The 22,908-nt window shown below is 42.3% G+C and overlaps 1 protein-coding gene across 1 annotated transcript in view; it reads left to right on the top strand.

Annotated features, from left to right (window-relative positions):
* The first annotated feature begins 12,644 nt into the window (after positions 1-12,644).
* Positions 12,645-22,908, top strand: part of SUCLG1 (succinate-CoA ligase GDP/ADP-forming subunit alpha) — a 35,980-nt gene continuing 25,716 nt past the window's right edge. The window contains exon 1 of the mRNA XM_024744013.1: positions 12,645-12,909. Coding sequence (XP_024599781.1) covers positions 12,813-12,909 — 97 coding nt within the window. The 5' untranslated portion in view covers positions 12,645-12,812. The remainder of the gene's footprint in view (positions 12,910-22,908) is intronic.

Here is a 22,908-nt window from a genome sequence, read left to right as displayed (position 1 = left end):
AGCCTCGTTTGCTCACCATCATGGGCTGGTCCAGACCCACAGGCGATCCTGAACCGATATTTGTTGAGTGAACAAGTGATTCATTGGTCCTAATCATTAAATTCCTTCTTAACCACTGGGTCCAGGGGACACTGCAGATAGTTTTGTAAAGCAGGTTTCCTTTAGTATCTTTGTCTCCTGTCTGTTCAGTGTTTCGTTCTTCTACTGCCTTTGCAGTGAAAGGAAACTCCTCCTTTCTTGACATGGGAAAGGCAAACAGTCAGGCAAACCTGGAAGATAGCTGAGTCTGTACTGGTAATAAAGGAGACAGGCCAGTTAGCTATTAACCAGCAGACAAGATAATTCAGCTCCTTATCAAGCTCTAGGCACCTCCCTTTGGAGGCAGTTTCCTGACTTTTTCCAGCCCCAGGTGGAAAAGCAGATTAGGGCCTTGGGCAATCACAGTGTCCATTTGCTCTCCCACCCCTCCCCCAGCTACATCCAGGTGGCAGCAGGTCAGAATAAACAGCAGGTAGCTTGAGGTGGATGGAGGACGGCACAGATTGGCAGGAAGTCTGTGGGCTGAAGGGTGAGTGAAGCTGGAAAGGGGCAGACAGACTCAGGAGTTGATGATGGGGACGGGCTTTTTATATTTTCCCGGAACTTCGAATTTACTTTGGCACCATTTAAGTCTTATTCCCCACTGGTGGCCCCTCAAGGCATTGGGATCCTTATATTTTATGATTAAAGCAGAGGTACAAAATGGTGGAAAATGTTAAGCTATGTTTGAGAAAGAAGTAGTGTAAGGATGTGTGTAGGATAAACTAATATCACAGACGACTTCAGAGATAAGTATTAGTAGCCATTAAAATAAAATGTTTTCCACCTTATCTCACAAAGTTAATATCATTGTATAAAGTCACAGTTTTAACCTCTTTTTTAAAACTTAGTATCTCACAAGCATTTATCCTATGGTGATGGAGCATTTTTGAACATGAAGACACATGAGTCTGTGAACCAGGAAGTGGCACCTCATCAAATACTGAATCTGCTAGTGCCTTGATCTCGGACTTCCCAGCCTCCCGAACTGTGAGAAGTAAATTTCTCTTGTTTATAAACCACGCTGTCTATGGTATTCTTTTATAGCAGCCTGAATGGACTAAGACACCACCCTACTCCAGTCAAACACCATGGAAAGAACATGACCCCAGCCCCACGCCTGTCAACACAGGTCAAGTGGGTAGCCTAAACTTCCATCCTTGCTCAAGGTGCCCCCTATCCTCCAAGAAGACCTGTGGGGAGTTGGCACTTCATCCCTACTCATAAATAATAAAGACCTCCCGCAAGGGTATCAGTGGAGGCCACGTGGGATGCTGAACTTCCACCCCCACCTAGCAGTAATGAGGCACCCTTCCTCCTTTCTTCCTGGGTGGTGTCAGAGTTGGCCAAATGGGAAGCAGAACTTTCACCATCATTCAATATAACAAGGCATCCTCCACCTCCTGAATGATCATTGCATTTCCTGTAAATCTATCATTCTTAAAAAAAAAAACCCAAACTAAAAACTTTGTTTTCTTTCTCATCTTCTCATGGTTATGCTAGGTGATTATATATTCTAAACATGGGGGGCAGGGTGGAGGGGGCGGATAAAAACAGAGAGAACCACCCAACATGACTGAGCTCATTTCTAATTGTTTCCCAATTGGTAAATGGTGTGTAACACTGTCTCTTTGCAACATTCTGTTATTCTGTCAATACCTGCTGGCAGGGCTGGCATGTATGTAACAGGCATTCAGAGGGTAAGCAATTGTGAACTCCTAAGTACTACTGGCCAAAAGCAGGGAGTCGCCAAATGCCAGGGCTACATGAGGATCAGCTGCGGAGCTTTTTAAAAATACAAATTCCTGAGATGCTTCCCTTGGGAGGTTCTGATTGCTTAGATCCTGCAGAAGCATCACTGAGCCAATGCTGCAGTGGTTGCTACTGGCTCCAACTGTTGCTCTGACTCAGCGCTGAGCCTAGGTGTTAAGGGACGTGGGTGATAATCTTTGATCTGTTTCATTCTAAATATATGACCTAGGGCGTGTCATTTTTCTTTTCTCTCATTAGTATATTGGTTTTGATGACAGAGGGGTTTTGCTTCCCCTGTTTTGGGATTAATTATCGGAGTAAAATAAAATGCAAGAAAAACCTGGAGTTAAATAAAACGTGCTGCCCTCACTGCCATCTCCCACTTGTGTGACACCTGGGTTTTTAACTGCCTCCTTCTGGGGGCCTGAGTCCTGCTGGCAGGAAAGCAAGCCAGGGAGGCTTGGAAAGTCTCCCAGGCCCCCTCTACAGAAATTGTGCTCAGAACATTATGATTGCCTCTGACAATGAGAACAAACTGATTGCAAAACCTGGCGTGTCATTCAGAGCCACGTCTGCCGGGCCCTGATAAGTGAGGTTCAAGTCTGCCTCAAGGAGCTATCTCCTGAATAGTGGTAGTGGTGAAAACAGAGCTGTGAATCTGGGGTTGCTGCCTCTCATGAGTGAGATGGTGAGTACTGGGCTTGACAGAGCCCAGGTTGGTTTACAGGTCTGGGAAAACAACCTGCTCTCAACTCCTCACTTGAGGTGATGCTATTCAGTAGCTTGATACATTAAGTGTCTGTCTGGTTCTATTTCACTTTCAGGAAGATCCAAAACTTTTGGCCATCTATTTTACCTGGAGGCATTCCTTAAATGTCGGTTCCAATACCAATAGGTGAACTAACATTGACCAAGGACCTTCCACGTGCCAGGAAGTGTACAATGTACTTTGTGTGCGTTGTTCTTTCTATTCCTTATAATAACCCTGTGAGGTAGGTGTTATGATCCATATTTTATATATAGTTATAAAAAGTATATGGTTCGTGAAAGCCATACAAGAGGGATACTCTCTGGAGATTAAATCTGTGAAGGTGTATGTGTCTGTGTGTTGGAGCGAGGTTCCCTCTTCTTTAGGAAAAGAAATTGTCACCTATGTCACAGCACAGGAAATCCCCTGGGATCCTTTGAAAACAGCTGGGACAGAGATCTGAGCTCCAGGTGAGACAGTCTGGGACCTGGGACCTGGGACCCTTTGCTACAGTGTTTGCACCTGGACAAATGTATCTGCAAGCAACAAAATACAAAGAAACTATAAGGGACTAAAAATAACTGTGTGCGTTCGCAGTTGGGGCAAATATGGACAATAAGATACAAAAAGACCAAAAAAAACCCTCCAACTGACACTTCTGAAGAGCTGGGAGCAAAAGCAGGGTACTGTGCATGTTCCCTGCACACACACCATCAAAGGGGTGGGCAAATCACCTAAGCCACCCCTCTGGCCTGACGCCCGGACCCGCCCCTACCCTCACCCATATAAGGAACCAGCTCCCCCTTCCTCAGTGAGCCAGAAAGCAAGCAAACATGCTATTTGTTCTCACTACCCCCTGCTGCAGGAGGGGCCCCAATAAAGACTTGCCTGAATTTCTGGTCTGGCCTCTGATAAATTTCTATTGATTAAGGAGGCCAAGAACCCTGTTTGGTAACATGGGTTTTCTGATGGTGAAGTCCATGTATATTCTGTTCCATATATTTGTGAGCTGTGTCCCTTTCACCAGCACTGGGTGGACAAGCAGAGGATATTTTCGTTTGTTTTTCAATTTAAATATTGTCTCTTTCCTATTTACCATTTCGTCCTGTGTCTCTTAGGGCTAAATTCATAGGGAATCATTTTTAAGGAAAGATACCATGTTAATTGTTACTAATTAAGCATTTGAAAGTCATAGGCTAAAATTACAAAGTAGGCATAAGCAGAGATATTGGGGTTGGTGCATGACTTTAGGGCCTTGAGCCATGATAGCAGGACACAGATTCCAGGGCACAGAGTCACTTCTGTGGCCTTGCCTCTGCCAGGGATGCTTGCTGCCCACACCTCTGCCCACCCCACTGATACCTGCCTCTACAAGTGCATGTGTCTTTCCAATCAGTTAGTCCCAATGCGCTTGCTAGAGGAAACAAGATGGAAGCATTCTCTCAGTGAAGGATTTTATTGGAGTTGTGAGGAGGTAAGTTTGGAGTGAGACAAGTCCTCATGACTTCTTTGAGTTATGCCTGAAGGATATGCCCTGGATTTTTCAGTTAAATGAGCCTGTGATAATAATGGGTAACATTTACTGAGTGTTTACTGTCTACTATTCTCTTTTCTTAGTGTTTTACATGGAATATCTCATTTCATCCACATGACAACCCTACTTATAAGTGAGGAAACTGAGGCACAGATATTTCCAAGTGACATATAAAACTGGGGATTATCCAGCAGGGCAATAAAACGAGGGGGAGGGGGTTCAAAACTTTGGAGTTACTTTTTCTGCTGGATAGAAACAATTTGCATCTCCGCCAGACAAAAATCTATAAGCTAACATAGAGTGTCGCAGAGTCTGGGTCCTAACCACATCATTTCATCCATAAAAACCCAAACTATTGATTATTCTTTCTGGTTAGAAAAGTAATGTGTTAACCTTGGAAGGTATTTGGAAGATATTGAAAAGAATAAATCCAAAAGTAGAAATTATCTGTGAAATGTAATATAATGAACAAGTATATTACCTTTGTATGAAACATGAAGCAAAGCTAAATATAGGTTCATCCTTCTAGAGAATGAAGAAACAATCTGGTGGGCATGTTAGACAATGTTCCAGAATGGAATTGGAAGGGTGTGCATCCTCTTGGGTACATGCAGAGCCTTTCAACTTCTGTCAGGTGATATCATTCTTCAAAGCCCAACACTCTCATTCATTTCACAAATATATAAAGCCTCAGTGAAAAGGCCATTTTCAGAGACTTGGGCTATGAAAATGCTGCATACAGATGAGTGATGAACCTGAGCCAGAGCCTCCATGACCTGGTAGCATTTGGAGTCGTTTTCTGTGGAATCCTTTGTCTTCCAAGAATATGGGTAATTCTCTTCCAGGTTGGGGTCCTCTCTCAGGCTATAACCAGCTTCCCAAGAACTCTCTTCTTTCCTCTGCAAGGCCTCAGGGCCTTGCTTTTCTCTCCTTTTAGTACTAATTCTTGCAGGCTCTTCTTGCCCCTCCACTAGGCTGCAGAGTAGGACACAATGTTACGTCTTGAGCTACATCTTAGATTCTCAAGGAAACTTGCTCTTTTTTTGTGTCTTGGATTTTCATCTACTACAAAAAAAATAAATAAATAAGAAAGTAAACACAGACACACATGTACAGACATACACATACATATATATATATATATATATATATATATACACATATATATGCATACACACATACACATACATATGGAGAAAGAGAGAGACAGAAAGAGAGAAAACTTTTAAAGACGTTTTCTTGATGAAGACAGAAAGTTATCCTAGAAGAATCAGAGAGTTGTGAGAAAACAGCTTTCCCAGCTATAATTCCAGAAATTCTCAACATGAATCACTCATTTGTGTGAAGACATTGGCGATCTTTGTTAAAATGCGAACGTATAATTTGCGAGGGACTATCTATTAAACTAGGCCATAGTCCTAGAGTATCTAATCCCTAGGAGACAGCATTGCTCTGCTTCTCAAGGCGATGAGAAACTTTGTGATGGAATGGCCGGCCCAGTGCTGGATAGTACAGGAGAGTGCTGGTTATCTTGGGAAAAGGAAAGGAGTCCCCCTTCAGTAGGAGATGGTCACAAAGTGGGCAAAGGAGTGACACCCAAACCAAGCTGTCTTCCTTATGGTTTTGCTGAGGATCCTTGCTTTTTCACTGGGCTTTCTCCTGGAAGGGACATCTGGGCGATGATGGGCCACCCAGATGCCCCTTCACTGGAGGACGTGCTGACCCCCTCCTACTGGGAGTGCTGTCGGTAGAGAGACTTCAGCTGTCTCCCCGGCCACCACCGCCCTTTTGAGAATTTCCTGGATCCACGATCATGCCCCTCCCAGGGCTGCTCACACGTGGTGATGATGCATGTGGTGGGTATAGAGGCCTGACCATCTTGCCCAGTTCAGGGCAGTTCTGAAGTGCACTGGCCAAGACTGGCATTGGGCCTGCACTGCAGCTGGACCTCTCCCTCTCTGCCCAGTCTTTCTCTCTTCTCTTCCCTTCCATAAGACCTGGTCCCTAGGGTACTCTTGCACAGGGTATTCAGAGTCTCCTTCCTAGGGGACCAAATTTGCAACAGGGCTCAAGCACGGGGAAAAGAAATTATATTTGGAAACCATTTCTTCTAAAGAAGAGGTCAAAGCTCCTGACATTTCTGCAAGTGTACAATGCAGATGAAACCTCCCCTTCAGAGGTGCTATAACCCTTCAAGGAACTATAACAGGCTTTGAGGAGGGTCCTGTGAGTGCATGTCAGAAAGTTCTTTGTCCTCATTCTTAGGCAAAGGCAGCTGAGCTAGCTGTACCAGTCCCTGCAAGGAGAGAGGGGAAAGAGCCTGCCTTTGCTCACATCAGCCAGTGATGTTAGCTGGTTATTTCTTAAAATTGTGCTGTGTGATTATGTCCCTTTTTGAAGCTGTACTTGAGAGAAAAATAATCCCCAGCCCTTCTCCCAATTTTCCAAAAGCTGAAGCTTTCTCTGAGGCTAAGGGTTTCTGATTTGTGTCTCTCATAAACAAGACCAGGGATACAAGTTCCCTATTCTCAACATTGTTTTATGAAAGGATTAGTGATACTTACAATGGGACCTGAGGGTTTAGGCTGGCTCATCAGCCCCAGAGGCACTAGCTTCTCTTGGCTACAATACAGTTCTAAGTGTACATTTATCACTAGAGATAAAGCAGTCATTTTTCCCTTTAGAGGGTAGTTTTCTTTCCAGGAAGAAGTTGGCAGAATTGGGACTAGATGTAATGTTTTGAATGTCTGGGTCTCCCCAAAATTCATATGTTGAAACCTTAAACTCCAGTGTGATGGTATTAGGAGGTGGGGGCCTTTGGGAAGTGATTAGGTCACAAGGTTGATACTCTCATGAATGGGATTAGTGCCCTCATAGAGGGGACTCCAGAGAGCTCTCTCATCCTCTTACTGCCATGTGAGGCTATAAGAACTGGGTGGTGGGGAGACAAGTGGAAGGAAGATTTATTACTATATAAATTTTTGTACCTTTTGAATTTTGATCCATGGGGATAAATAACCTATTTTAAAAATGAATAATGATAAGTCCCATTCAATCCAATTTTAAACTACAATAGTATACCTAATTCAAAGCTCCTTCCCCCCTTACAGGTCTGGCATGATCTATGGCTCCCCAATCTGTAGCTAAAAGGAGTAAGTTCTCTTTTCTTCTCTTTTTACTCCTCCACCCCTTTACTCCCTTGCTCTTGGCCTGCAGGGGTGGGGTGATGTTTGGATAAAATCTCTTTGATGGCACTATTTGTGGTTCTATCCTGAGGGTCCACATGCTCTAGGTTTCTGGCTCTTTGTGGATTTTTCAATAGCTCCTCTCCTTCCCTGACTAGGGAACTCCATCTGCATAGTATCCTGATGTGAGTTGTGTGCTCTTTGGCTGACCTCTTGTAACTCCCTCTGTGCCCTCCTGCTCCAAGTGGTGAGGGTCTTCCATGGTCTTTTATTCTAGAGTTCATTGTCTCAGTAGATGATCCTCTTAGGGGGAAGCTCAGCTTTCTTTCCTAACATCCATTTCAGCCACAGGAATATTACACACCTTGCCAAACCAAATAATGCCCTGCCTGTCAATGAAGGCTGCTCCACCAGCCTCCTGCCTAGAGTTCTCCAGGCAGGAAGTAGACAATAATCTCTGGGTTAGGTCGGCCATCCAAACTCAAGTTTTTTGAGCATTCTTTGACCTGATCTACTCTAGGGCACAATGGTGGGCTCATAAATTTCTTCAAGGAGTTAGCCTGGGATTTAATGTCTGTTATTTTTGGTTGTTGTGGTTGTTAGGAGCCCTTTCCCACCAACTTGCCTGGAAGTGGGAACAAAGAATATTAAACTGACAACTCATGACTCAGAAGAACTCCCTTTCGATAACTACCTTAAATGTAAATGGATTAAATGCTCCAACAAAAAGACAGACTATCTGAATGGATAAAAAAACAAGACGTATATATATGCTGTCTACAAGAGACCCACTTCAGACCTAGGGACACGTACAGACTGACAGGGGATGGAAAAACATATTCCATGCAAATGCAAAACATATTCCATGCAAATGCAAATGGAAATCAAAAGAAAGCTGGGGTAGCAATTCTCATATCAGATAAAATAGACTTTAAAACAAAGACTATTACAAGAGACAAAGAAGGACACTATATAATGATCAAGGGATCAATCCAAGAAGAAGATATAAAAATTGTAAATATTTATGCACCCAACATAGGAGCACCTCAATACATAAGGCAACTGCTAACAGCCATAAAAGAGGAAATCGACAGTAACACAATAATAGTGGGGGGGCTTCCCTGGTGGCACAGTGGTTGAGAGTCCGCCTGCCGATGCAGGGGACATGGGTCCGTGCCCCGGTCCGGGAAGATCCCACAGCCATAAAAGGAAAAATCGACAGTAACACAATTCATAGTAGGGGACTTTAACACCGCACTTTCACCAATGGACAGATCATTCAAAATGAAAATAAATAAGGAAACACAAGCTTTAAATGATACATTAAACAAGATAGACTTAATTGATATTTATAAGACATTCCATGCAAAAACAAGAGAATACACATAGCACATTAAAACGGATCATACACTATGATCAAGTGGGGTTTATGCCAGGAATGCAAAGATTCTTCAATATATGCAAATCAATCAACGTGATACACCATATCAACAGACTGAAGAATAAAAAGCACATGATGATCTCAATAGATGCAGAAAAAGCTTTTGACAACATTTAAGACCCATTTATGAAAAAAACTCTCCAGAAGTGGGCATAGAGGGAACCACCTCAGTATATACAACATTTCAAAAAGATTAAAATATCTAGGAATAAACCTACCTAAGAAGACAAAAGACCTCTATACAGAAAATTATAAGGCACTGATCAAAGAAATTAAAGATGACACAAATAGATGGAGAGATATACCATGTTCTTGGATGGGAAGAATCAACATTGTGAAAATGACTCTACTACCCAAAGCAATCTACAGATTCAATGCAATCCCTATCAAACTACCACTGAAATTTGTCACAGAACTAGAAGAAAAATATTTCACAATTTGTATGGAAACAAGAAGGATCCCAAATAGCTAAAGCAATCTTGAGAAAGAAAAACGGAGCTAGAGGAATCAGGCTCCCTGACTTTAGACTATACTACAAAGCTACAGTAATCAAGACAGTATGGTACTGGCACAAAAACAGAAATATAGATCAATGGAACAGGATAGAAAGCCCAGAGATAAACCCACACACATTTGGTCACCCTATCTTTGATAAAGGAGGCAAAAATATACAGTGGAGCAAAGACAGCCTCTTCAATAAGTGGTGCTGGGGAAACTGGACAGCTACATGTAAAAGTATGAAATTAGAACACTCCCTAACACCATACTAAAAAATAAACTCAAAACGGGTTAAAGACCTAAATGTAAGGTCAGACACCATCAGACTCTTAGAGGAAAACATAGGCAGGACACTGTATGACATAAATCACAGCAAGATCCTTTTTGACCCACCTCCTGGAGAAATGGAAATAAAACCAAAAATAAACAAATGGGACCAAATGAAACATAAAAGCTTTTGCACAGCAAAGGAAACCATATAAACAAGATGAAAAGACAACACTCAGAATGGGAGAAAATATTGGCAAATGAAACAAATAACAAAGGATTAATCTCCAAAACATACAAGCAACTCATGCAGCTCAATATCACAAAAACAAACAACCCAATCCAAAAATGGGCAGAAGACCTAAACAGACATCTCTCCAAGGAAGATATACAGATTGCCAACAAACCCATGAAAGAATGCTCAACATCATTAATCATTACAGAAATTCAAATCAAAACTCCAATGAGATACCATCTCACACCGGTTAGAATGGCCATCATCAAAAAATCTAGAAACAATAAATGCTGGAGAGGGTGTGGAGAAAAGGGAACCCTCTTGCACTGTTGGTAGGAATGTAAATTGATACAGCCACTATGGAGAACAGTATGGAGGTTCCTTAAAAAACTAAAAATATAACTACAATATGACCCAGCAATCCCACTACAGGGCATATACCCTGAGAAAGCCATAATTCAAAAAGAGTCATGTACCAAAATATTCATTGCATATTTACAATAGCCAGGACATGGAAGCAACCTAGGTGTCCATCAACAGATGAATGGATAAAGAAGATGTGGCACATATATACAACGGAATATTACTCAGCCATAAAAGGAACAAAACTGAGTTATTTGTAGTGAGGTGGATGGACCTAGAGATTGTCATACAGAGTGAAGTAAGTCAGAAAGGGAAAAACAAATACCGTATGCTAACATATATATGGAATCTAAAAGAAAAGAAAAAAAAATGTCAGAAGAACCTAGGGGCAAGAGGGGAATAAAGATGCAGACCTACTAGAGAATGGACTTGAGGATATGGGGAGGGGGAAGTGTAAGCTGGGAGAAAGTGAGAGCGTGGCATGGACATATATGCAGTACCAAACATAAAATAGATAGCTAGTGGGAAGCAGCTGCATAGCACAGGGAGATCAGCTCGGTGCTTTGTGACCACCTAGAGTGGTGGGATAGGGAGGGTGGGAGGGAGATGCAAGAGGCAGGAGATATGGGGATATATGTATATGTATAGCTGATTCACTTCATTATAAAGCAGAAATTAAGACAACATTGTAAAGCAATTATACTCCAATAAAGGTGTTAAAAAAAAAAAAAAGAAGTCTCTTATTCAATGAATTCCAGTCTTTTTCTTATTAGAGGTGCCAAGGAGTGAGAATGAGAACCCAAAGAGAAGTCTGGGCACCTCTTAAGGAAATGTGGAGAGAGGTAGCTTCTAGGCTCCTTTTCATAGGATGTGGAGGTAATTATGGCTTGTTGCCAAATGGAAATATCGTATTCCACATCTGGTTACTGACATCAGTAAAAACTTCAAAATATCATCCTGTCATGTGAAGAAGGAAGTTCTTATCTTTAATAGCTACTATTTATTGAATGCTTACAAGGTACTAAAAACTTTACATATTAATGCATTAACTGGTCATGATCCTATTATGAGTTAGAGAGTTTCATCCCCGTCTCAGTGAGAAAACCTGAGACCCAGAGGTCACATAGCCAGTGGCAGAGCTGGAATTTGAATCCAGACCTGTCTGACTCCAAAATCAATCTGCATATAAAGATAAATGGTATAGTTAGTGTCTAGTGCAATAGCCTCCCACCAATGAGCTATGGAATTGGGGTGGAGGTGTAGTTATTACAAGGGATTGAAATATCCTTAGGTCCATCAAACATTGTGTGTAGATTCTATACATAATGTATATGGTATTTCTTTTATATGTCAATTCAGTTCAATTCAATAAATACTGAGTTCTCTCTTTGTACCAGGCATTGTTCTAGGTGCTGATGATACCGTCAGTGTACAAAACAAACTAAAATCCTGGTCCTTGCGGAAATAAAAATTCATTAAAATAATGCCAAAATTATATATTTTTTGTCATCATGCATTTAATTAATGAAATGAAATAAAAAATATAACTATTATCATGTGAAACTCAGAAGAACATTGCTATTTAAAATAATTCTTCATACTGGACATATCTGGAAACCACTGAGAGTATTTAAATGATAGCAAGGACATGATCCCTTAGATGAGGGAGGGATTTTGTGCGCAGTCAAGTCCAAGCAGGGGTGGCAGTATCTGGGTCATAGAGGAAATACTGGGCAATCTCCCTGAGTAATCCCACTCCTACACCACGTATCTCCGTGTAAATTATCATGACTAAAGTGAGTTAGAATCATAGCTTCATTGATGATAATGATGAGGACTCTCAGAAGCATGGTTGGAGGCAGGGAGTTAGATTACTTTATCTCTTGTTAACCCTTTGACTCTAGAACTCTCGGAGGCTCCTTCTAAAGCTGTTAGAGAGGAGTGAACGTTTTGTTCAAACAAGGAGCGGTCACGCTTGACCTGTAACTTCAGTCCTCCAGGATCTCCAGGGAAGAGGCACTCACTCACTTAGTGCTAGCCGAAGGCTGCATGATAGCTTGTTTAACCAAAAGATCCATATTCCAAGAAGTTAGGTGCCAGGAAAGTAGCTTTTGGTCTTTCTCTTCACATCCTCATCTTCACTGCGCGAGTTCAGAGTCACTGTTCCCTTTGGTAATTCTTCCCGGTCCTCGCAAGGGTAGGGGGTGAGGAGTATGATCCTCTCTATATGGTAGTCGGCGAAATGAAGAAAGGTCGGCACCTTGGCTTTGGAAGGGCCTTGGAAAGTTCTGCATTGCTCTTTGCACCTCGCCTCACTGTTTCCTCACTCCTTTTGACACCGCATCCCCTGGGTTTGACTCTCCTTTTTCTCCTTCTATTCCCTTCCCGCAGACCCCCGTTTAAACTACTAACAAATTGAGGCCATCGAACTACATTTCCCACAATACCCCGCGCCGGCCGGCCTCAGTGGGGTTTCCCTTGAGCTGCCGTTGTTATTAATGTTGCAAACCCACGTTTCCGGGGAAGAGACGAGCTATTGTCTACTTCTTCGTTAAGATGCCCTTTTTCTCCTCCACCTGGCGAGAACCAGTGTTGGGTGAAGACACCTCTGCGGAGGGACATTCATTCCGGCGAACGCTCTGGCTACCCACTTCCTCCTCGCGCCTCGGCTCCTGTCGGGTTTCCAGGGGGCCTGGGAGTGTCATTGGTGGATGACCGCAGCGCTAGCTGCTACCCCTGCTGCTGCGACCATGACTTCTGGCAGCAGCGGCCTCGCCGCCGCCCGCCTCCTGTCCCGCGCTTTCCTCCGTGAGTCCGGCCGGGGCTCTCTCCTCTAAGCCTCCGCGAGTTCCCGGCCCCCCGGGCCTGGCATCCTAGTCTAGGACGCGGCTGGGCCCTCCGGGGCCGGACCTCGGCGGGGGTCCCAAGTCGGGGACCCTCTGGGATGGAGGGAGCTTTGCTGGTTATGTGGGGCGGGGGCCTGGCTTAGGCAGCTGGCGGGCAGGGACCTTGAGTGGCTGAACCAGGATTCGGGTCTGGAGTCCTGCAGATCCGGGGGCACACCTTTGATCCCACGGTGATGAGTGGCGGCGGGATGGGGGCGGCATCTAGACAGGCTCTTTTGGGGCGTGAGAGGTGAGGTGGTCCAGGATGAACTAAGCTGGGAGGGTGAGTGGGTTGAGAGGTAGGGGGAGGATATCAGTAGGAAATTGGAGGATGAGGCCGAGCCTTGAACAGGACTGTCGTACACTTTTAGTTGTCTTTTCTGTAGACCGTAGGGTGAATCTCCAGAAGGGTGCACAGCCCAGAAAACTCCTAGAAGCTTAGGGTTGGCTGGGACCTTAACCAACTTATTTGATATGTCTCCATCAGGCGGTGTGAATTCTTCAGTTCCTGAAAACTTAACACCCAAGGTTGCTAGTAATGCTGACTGCTGAAAATTCTTGCTGTGTTCAAAGTCTCTGTGTTTGTTAGGTAGGTTGTGTAGGAAAAGACTTTGGAACCAGCCACATCAGGGTTTGAAGTCTGGCTAGTCCTGTACAGTCTATGTAATAACTCTGGGGGATATTTCTAAATCTATTTCTCAATTTCTGTTTCACGTACCTTGAAAACATTACCATATTTTAATGAATCTGAGACACCATCACTTGTAAGATGCACTGCTGTTTGGTCTACCACTAAAAGTGGGAAATGATTGCTAATTAAAATTGTGACACACCATTGGTTATCAGTTGCATCCAGATTTAAGAAATGTTTAAAAAAATGAAACAAATGTGCATCCTAGAAATGATGAAGTACAGGATGATCTGGGTTCGCCATGCAGAATAAGTGAAACAATTTATATAAAGCACCTGGAATGTGATAGACACTCAACTGAAGTTAGTTTTCTTCTCTCTCCCTTTCTTCTGCTTTGCTTCTAATTCTACTGCTGCTACTGAATATTGGATGAGACTTAGTTCATTTCTTGAGAAGATTACATTTTAAAAGCGTACGATGATGACTGTACACTCTGTAGCTACACTTAGTTACCAGATCACTTGAGGACAAACCTTAGCAAGTAGGAAGAAGTTGGGTTTATTTGGGAAAGTTTTCTGGAGATTTTTATTATATAATTTAAAGGATAATTTAGTATGTTGTAGGCAGAAGGAGAAAAGGGATTTGTTATACCCATGTCTTTTTCTTCTGGGGTCTTGCTTGTCTGAATTTCTGAAAAATCCTTTGCTGTCTTAGGAGCAGAGTCTAGAGAAGAAAGAGTGTTTAAAAGATCAGGATCTTGAATCCACCCTTAGCGATACTTAAGAGTCCTGTTCTCACATAGCTGGAACTTCTTTATTCCTAGACTCTCAGGATCCTGAGGGCTTAAGAGGTTATCTAGTTTAGCTTCTCTTGCTGGAGTGGCCTTGAATTATCCCAGTCACGTGATTACTCCGTCACTAATGGTTTGAGAGGTCTGAGATCTAAACCAAGGTGTCTCTTATATTAGAGAGGTTACAAACTCTAGGGTTAATGTTTAAAAACCTTTAATCTCCCAAATCTTTTTCCCATGCCACATTTCTAAGCCCATTTCCACTCACACTAGAAAAACCGCAGCCACAACAGTATCACATTGCAAACTTCTTTTAAAGGCAGTCACAAATTATTTAGGCTCTGAGGTTAGTAATTGAACTAGAGTTGCTAGGGAGTTTTGTCCCCTTTACTCTCTTAAGTTTTAATTGTTGGTACATTTTGTGCTGAAGGTCTTGAGTGTTGCAATGTTGATTTGAGTTAGGAAAAAACCCCAAACACTTGTAGATGCCTTCCAGAGACCTGTTGGGGGCAGCTTAGAATATTTATCAATAGAAATTACTGAGCCAAAAAAAAAACAGTTCTTAGGAAAAAAGAGAAAGAACCCAGTTGAAGTGGGGAGAGGAAAAAAAATAAAGATTTCTTCCATGAGAAAGCTTAAGGATTTTATAAGCACCTTTGAAACTGAAATGGTGAAACTTTTCAAGAAGTATGAGGTAGTGCAAGGTTGCTTTAAACATAAGCCAGTAGTTCCTGTAAGTTGGATCTTTGAGAATAAATAGGGAACAAGAGCTAGTATTTTTTATTTTTATTGAGGTATAATTGATGTAAAACATTATATTAGTTTTAGGTGTACAACCTAATATTTTGATATTTGTATATATTTTAATATCTCTCTGTCTATTGTGATATCTATCACCATACATAATTATACATTTTTATTTCTTGTGATGAGAACTTTTAAGATCTGCTCTCTTTTAGCTACTTTCAAACGTGAACCGGGGCACGAACCCGTGTCCCCTGCATCGGCAGGCAGACTCTCAACCACTGGGCCACCAGGGAAGCCCTGCAATATAGTATTATAAACTATAGTCACCATGCTGTACATTACGTCCTTATGACTTATTTTATAAGTGGAAGTTTGTACCTTTTGACCCCCTTTAGCCACTTGTCCCCTCCCCCTCAACTCTGGCACCACCAATCTGTTTTCTTTACATGTGAGCTCAGGTTTCTGTTTTTCTTTCTTTCTTTTTTTTTTTTTTTTTTTTTTAGATTCCACATATAAGTGAGATCATACAGTATTTGTCTTTCTCTGCCTGACTTATTTTACTTTGGGTAATGCCCCCAAGGTCCATGTGTGTTGTCACAAATGGCAAGATTTTCTCTTTTTATGGCTGAATAATGTGCCATATTGTGTGTCTGTGTGTTCATATTAATAAATATACCACGTTTTCTTTATCCATTCTTCTATTGATGGACACTTAGGTTGTTTCCATATCTTGGCTGTTGTAAATAGTGCTGCAATGAACGTGGGGCTTCTTTTCAAGTTAGGGTTTTCATTTCCTTCAGATAAATACTTGGAAGTGTAATTGCTGCATCGTATGACAGTTTTATTTTTAGTATTTTGAGGAACCTCAGTACTGTTTTCCATAGTGACTGCACCAATAACATTCCTACTAAAGGCGCACAGGGGTTTCCTTTCTCCATATCCTCACCAACACTTATTATTTCTTGTCTTTTTGTTAATAGCCATTCTAACAGGTGTGAAGTGAAATCTCAGTGTGGTTTTGATTTGTGTTTCCCTGATGATTAGTGATGTTGAGCACCTCTTCATGTACCTGTTGGCCATCTGTATGTATTCTTTGGAAAAATGTCTATTCAAGAGCCAGTATTTTTTTTTTTTTTTTTTTTTTTTGCGGTACGCGGGCCTCTCGCTGTTGTGGCCTCTCCCGTTGCGGAGCACAGGCTCCGGACGCGCAGGCTCAGCGGCCATGGCTAACGGGCCTAGCCGCTCCGCGGCATGTGGGATCTTCCCGAACCGGGGCACGAACCCATGTCCCCTGCATCGGCAGGCAGACTCTCAACCACTGCGCCACCAGGGAAGCCCAAGAGCCAGTATTTTTGAACTTCAGAATTACGGTGTTTTGATGCCAAAAAGTGAACCTTGCATGCCAATTGGTCCCATACCTTTGGCAAAAGTGGCAAAAGGTCCCATACCTTTGTTTGGCAAAAATAAGCCCCAAAAGTTTCCTAGGCAATATCAGAATGGGTACTAGAGCTCAGGTCTTCTGACTCTGCAGTGTCCTTTCTACTAAATACATGCTGGGTGATACTCTGAGCCTTCTTTTTTTTTTCCTTTTTTTTTTTTTGCGGTACACGGGCCTCCCACTGTTGTGGCCTCTCCCGTTGCAGAGCACAGGCTCCAGACGCTCAGGCTCAGCGGCCATGGCTCACAGGCCCAGCCGCTCCACGGCATGTGAGATCCTCCCGGACCGGGGCACAAACCCGTGTCCCCTGCGTCGGCAGGCGGACTCTCAACCACTGCGCCACCAGGGAAGCCCTGAACCTTCTTTTTTTGAAGCTCTGATTTTTTTTTCTTTGGCAACCTCACTGGTTCGTTGAGAAGGTTACTACTCCGCTCAAAGGTGTCACCTGCCTTTTCCATGTGTTTGCCAAGTTGTGTAAGACTGTTTTCGGAATCCGGAAGACATTTAGAAGTGTAGCTTGGAAAAGGGGACCCTCAATAGTGATGTTTCTGATACCTAGTGTCTCTTGTCATTGCATCCAAGAACCAAATCTTTATTCCAAAAGTACAAAATGGCCTCGATCTAAATGTATCAATGTAGCCATGAGAAGGTGACTTGATTTTCTGACCTCAAACTTGTTTTTCCATAAAAGCTTAATTGAGGATGTTAAAAATAATTTCTCTAAGTATAGGGGAAGAATCTCATTTCACCAAAGGACAAGCATTTTGTTGCCATAGACCCACATTTTTGTACATTATAACATTTCTAAAATTGGGATGTATCTTATAATTGATGGTATCTTACAGTAAATTGGCAGCATTTTTTTTCATACTGGTGCTTAATAGTGCTTCTTAAAATCAGTGGTGTTTTAGATTTGATGAAATATGGTACTTAGAGCCAGTTACACTTCATTTGTAAGTAAATATATAATTTCGCATCTGAACGGTGGATTGTTTGGGGTTTGGAAGTAAGCGGCTGCTGAGCTACTCTGCTATACTTTAAGGTCCTGTAGGTAGGGACCCCAATAGCCTGCAGATTATATATGCATACTACATATGATTAATAAGTATACATTTGTTAAAATCAGGAACACATGCAGGAATAAATGAGTAACAAGGACATAGTTTGAGAGGGGAGTTGGAGGAGTATTTTCATCAACAGTCTCGGGTTACTGGTTAGGAGCACAGTACTGGTCACAGAATGCCATCTGTGGTTTGAGTCCCATCTGGGCAGGTGCTTTTTGGCCACAGCTTGCATCCACCCTGCAGCCATCTTGTAAATGATGTGGTTGCTCTCTGCAGGGGAGAGGACTCTGCATGTGGCTGACTGATACAAATTTCTCTCTCAGCTTACTCAGTCCCTTTACTTCACAGCCTTTATTACAGTGGGCACTTTTGTGGTTTTGTGTTTCTTTGTTTAATGTTTAGTTGTCTTACAGGGCAGGAAGCTTCACATGGTCCTCAGTCCATCTTATTTACCCCTGAACCCCTTCCTTGTGTCTGGCAGACATCCTGGCACAGTGAACATCTCAAAGCAGTTTGGTCTTTTCATTCTATGTCAGTAATAAATAGCTAATAGTGAAATAGCTAATTGTTATTCTGCATGCTCTATATATTAACTCATCTAATTCTCATATTGCCTGTGAGGTACACAATATTATTATCCCCGTTTTTACAATGAGGATGCATCTTTAAAAATGTTTTAGATGGTAAAAATTTACTAATATATGTGTACCTACTATATGTTATATGTAGACATGGATTAGTATATTTATATATAAACATGTATAGGATATGCATGAGACATAAAACACTTCTGATTGGACTTATGTGATTTTAAAATATGAATTATATATTCTCTCTTTTTAGGAAATGATTGACTTTTGTGCTTAGGTAGGATGTGAACCCAGTTTAGGGAGTGTACCAGACCCTTTGTTACTCAATTGACAGGTGTCATCTCATATCAACCTCACAGCCTCCTCGTGAGCAGCTGTTATTCCACTTACTGAAGGGAAGACTAAGGCCAAGGGAGATCACAAGACCTGCCCTGTAAACTCAAGCCCAGGCCTATCTGGTTCCTGGGCTATGCTTTCAGCTGCTTGGGATGCAGTCCCGAGGTTAGGCTAGCTTATTTCTAAGAACCTGAAGAGAAAGCGACTCTACCCACATTCTCTGGAGATGGCCCAAGGCCTTCACCACTGGGAAATTCTGCCTGGTGGCCGACTTCAGGCCTCTCTGCTGCCCTAATGTTTAATTAACAATACTCATTTTCTTAATATTAGTGAAGTCAGATATCACATCATATGTCGATTTACCATTTATCTGTCACCAACTGTGTTTCTTGTTTATGGCCTTTGTCCATTTTCCTGTTCGGCTTTGGTGCCCTCCATCCTGTTGGCCCCTGGTGTTGCTCAGGTTGCTAAGGTTGTCCTCCTTGCCTGTTACGTGTTGTGAAACCACTCTCCTGGTCTGTCACTGCCTTTACCTGTGACTATATGCTGTGTTTTGCTTTAGGTTCTTTTCTTCTGTAGTGAAATAGTCCATTCGTATTACATTACTGCTTCCTGGATTTCATTTGTTAAAAAAAAAAAAAAGCTTAGCATGGAATTTGTACTACATTGATACAGCTTTGAGGATTGCTAGTAGCATTTAGGGCTGGACTCTTTGTATGAATTTTTGGGAAACCAATAATCTCTGCATGTACAAAAATAGACGTAGGTTTTGTTCCCCTCTTTCCTGGTAATGGGAGTTCAGGAGGGACATTTTTCCAGTTCACACAGAAAGAGATGGAACTTCTGATATTTATATGTGTTTCTTCTCATAGATCCTATCTCTTGTCCTGAAATTCAGTCAAGCATTTCCTGTGCACGTACTCCGTAAGGCACTGTACCGTATGCCATGGGAGGCACCAAGGTGTACAAGACATGGTCGTTACACTCATGGAATTTATAGTTAGAAGTTCTGAAAGTATTTAAATGAGACTTAATCTTGAAAGAAAACTTAGCCTGAAATAATTTTACTTAGAAATAACGCAGTAAAGAGTGTAACAGAATGTGTGCACTCTTCGGTGGGCAGGTGTGGTGCTTATGACTAGATACCGCATGAAAGTGTTCACAGTTTCCATTCTTCTTAATCTCAGATCCCCTACAAACCCCCCATTATATTCACAAGTCATGAATGTGATGTGAAGATTTAAAGATTCCTCACTGTGCAATGTTTTATTTAAATGTGAACTTATATGAATTAATGCAAGAGAAATTCTCAGGACATTGAGTACGTTGACTCTGATTGAAAGGTGAGACATATTTATAAGATGGTCTGGCCACTAACGTATGTCCTGTGTTCAAGGTTTTTGTTAGGAAATAGCTTACTGTAGTTACTTGGTGGTTTTGTCATAGAGATCAGGTTTGTGTTTAAAACCAAAATATGATTGGGCTTCTTTAAGCAGTGGGCGGACAATTGAAGGTTTGTACTTAAACCTCTTTACATTCTTCAGCAGAGGTAGAATAGGCTTTTTGTTTTTTTAAATTAAGGCATTTGATTGATAATTTGGATGGAGAAGAAATCAAACAGGGAAAGAAAATGACCAGTCTGACAGATTTAATATTTATAGCAGCTGGTAGTTTGCTAGATTAGGGAGTGGTGGGATTGTGGGAGGGAAGGTGAAGCGGTGCAGAGGTGGAGATGAGGAGAGGCTGCTTTCGCTGGGGAGCCTCCAACCTGTGATTCTAAGCTTGGATTGTCTGTGGTGGGGAAGAATAAGGAAAATGACATAAGTGACTTAAAATTTGGTGAGTTTTACTTGGAGTATAAACATATTTTGCATTATTTCTGTCTGAATGGAAACAAATGGCAAAAGAGAAAGAATTTCCTTGATTCTCTGATGTCACCAATGGTAAGACTTATCATTGATTTGATAACAGTATTACCTTAAATAGGGCCACCAGTTGTTACCTGTGGCATGGTGGCATGGAGTGGCAGGTGTCTGGGGTCGTCCTCACAGCCATGGCAACTGGGAGAGTGTGCATGGGGTAAAGGGCCATAGATCGGGCAGATTCGTCTTCCAGTGTCTGGAATTAAAAAGGCATTTATGGTGATTATGGAGCACCATGGCTTGCTGGGTGCCTCAGGTTTTTCTCTGGGTTTCGTAAGTGCTTGATTCTAGCATCCCCTCATTTCAGTACCAGTGTTACCTTGTCTGGCATTGTACAGGTTTCTTATTGGGACAGAATGTGGTCAGGAATTTCATTTCCTTATCTTTGAACATGTATTTTGGGGTTGGCTCAAAGGTGATGATAGTCTATTAGTTCTAGCTTACCTGAAGCCTAGGTATGGGCTCATACAGTAGATGGGAAGAGCACACGCACACACATATGCATGATAAATCTCCCAAGATCCATTTCACTAGATGCTGTAGAATGGCAGGGTCATTGCACAAGTTGACAAAGGGCCACAAGGCTGTCTGGTAGGTGAGCTGCTCTTCATCATACTTGGCGGATGTAGTTTTTATGAGCATAGAGTTCTGGTGCTGTGAAGTCTTGAGCTCCATAGAGTTGATCCAGGAGGTCTGGAGTAGGGGAAGGAATAGGAGAAGGTAGTGATAGGAGTTGTTCGGGTATTGAGACCATGCTTTATGAATGTAGACAGACCTGTGCTTTCTCAGGGTGACAGGGCCACTTCTGCCCCATGGAAGGAGACTTGAACTGTCTGATGTCTCCTTTGTTAAGGTAGAGTGTAAGAGTACTTGTGGAGGACTAAACTTTACCTTCAAAAAGCAAGTATTTCCTTTTATCAAGTATGGGCTCCAGATGTCCTGATCTTATTTGCTGTTGTAATCATATCTTGTACCTTTCCTGTCTGGAAACTCCTGATAGATGGACTGTTTACTGAATATTCCAGGAGTGGGAGGGACTGTTGGGCAAGTCCTGCCAAGAATAGCAGAGGGGAGTAAAGCTCTTCCATAGGTATCGTGGTTCTGTGTCTCCAGCTGGGAGAACTGGGAACCAAGGGCAAGCCCCGGCTAGGGTGGGCTCTCAGGCCACAATTCCTGTCGTAGTGTTCACTGGCCCAGGTTAAGGTGCTTAGCTGCGTACCCTAGGCCAGGACTTGACCCTCAGTGCCCCCTCAGGGTCCCTTGTTCAGCATAGTCTAGGCCAAGAATGCATCTGATCTGTGTGCACACAGAATACTTCTCTCCTGGTTGGTCAGGGCAGATTCCGGGCCTGTCTCTTCCTTAGAGGTACAGGGGACTACAGAATTCAAAGTTGTTGGAAGCTGAGGTCAGTACATGAGTTGAAGTTGAATCAAGGGATGTTCAAAGGGCCAGAAGCAGATCAGTTACAGAATCTGAGATCTGAGGGTTTAGGAGGATATGAGCAGTGATTCAGGAGAAAAAGCACTGAGTGGACCCTGGACAAATTTATGATGAGGTATTCTTTTCTGGGCCTAGCTTTCATGGGCTACCTTAGTGATAGATGCCGGCACTTTGAAAGGGCCAGGAATGGACCACAGAGACAGCAGGTTGGGGTTCTAATGGGGGTTTAGAAGGTAGCCCACGTAAATCATCTGTGCTCTACTTTCTACTGATGTTTGAAATATGGGGAGCTGGCTTTAGGAGCTACTTAAGATTTCTCAGTTTCCACTGAGGTAGTTTGCTGACAGTAACTTAGATATTTTTTACATGTTTCTCCCTCATCTACTCTTCCTATTTATTTTATTTTCCCTACTTCCTTTATATGTGAGGTCTTGAGACTTACATCAGAAGAGACCAAATTAAGTAATTTTGGATTATACTTCAGATAAGTTTTATTCTATGACTTAACACGTAATGTTAATATTATTACTGGGGAATGAGTTGCAAAGTAGTTCTTAGTAATTCTGACAAAGTTTGCCTCTTAGCTCGTCTTTTGCTTATTGATGTTGGGCTTAAAAATGTCGGGTCAAGTGGGGAAAGCATGTGGCTGTTTAGTAAACATTATTAGCAAGAGTGATGCCTAGTTTTTAGTTCCCGGATTTAATTTGAGCTGTTTACGTGAGCCCCTGGTTTCTTTCTGAGGAATAAAACTTATAAACGTAACCTTTTCTTTCTCAGTTCAGAAAAAGCAACAAAATTGTGGTTCTCAGTAAAGAGGGGATTCTGGAGAATAGTACAGTGTCTTTTCTTGTTTGTTTCTTTAATCAGTTTTTGTATTTAATACATCTTATTTTAAAAATGACATTTAAAGTTGCCGTTATCACAAGATAGCTCCTGAATTAGAGGATTTTTTTTTTTTTTTTTT

Source organism: Neophocaena asiaeorientalis, unplaced genomic scaffold (genome assembly GCF_003031525.2).
Source record: "Neophocaena asiaeorientalis asiaeorientalis breed wild unplaced genomic scaffold, Neophocaena_asiaeorientalis_V1.1 scaffold114, whole genome shotgun sequence".
Lineage (NCBI taxonomy): Eukaryota > Metazoa > Chordata > Mammalia > Artiodactyla > Phocoenidae > Neophocaena > Neophocaena asiaeorientalis.
The sequence above is the reverse complement of the archived record's forward strand: the minus strand, read 5'-3'. Positions and strand labels throughout refer to the sequence as shown.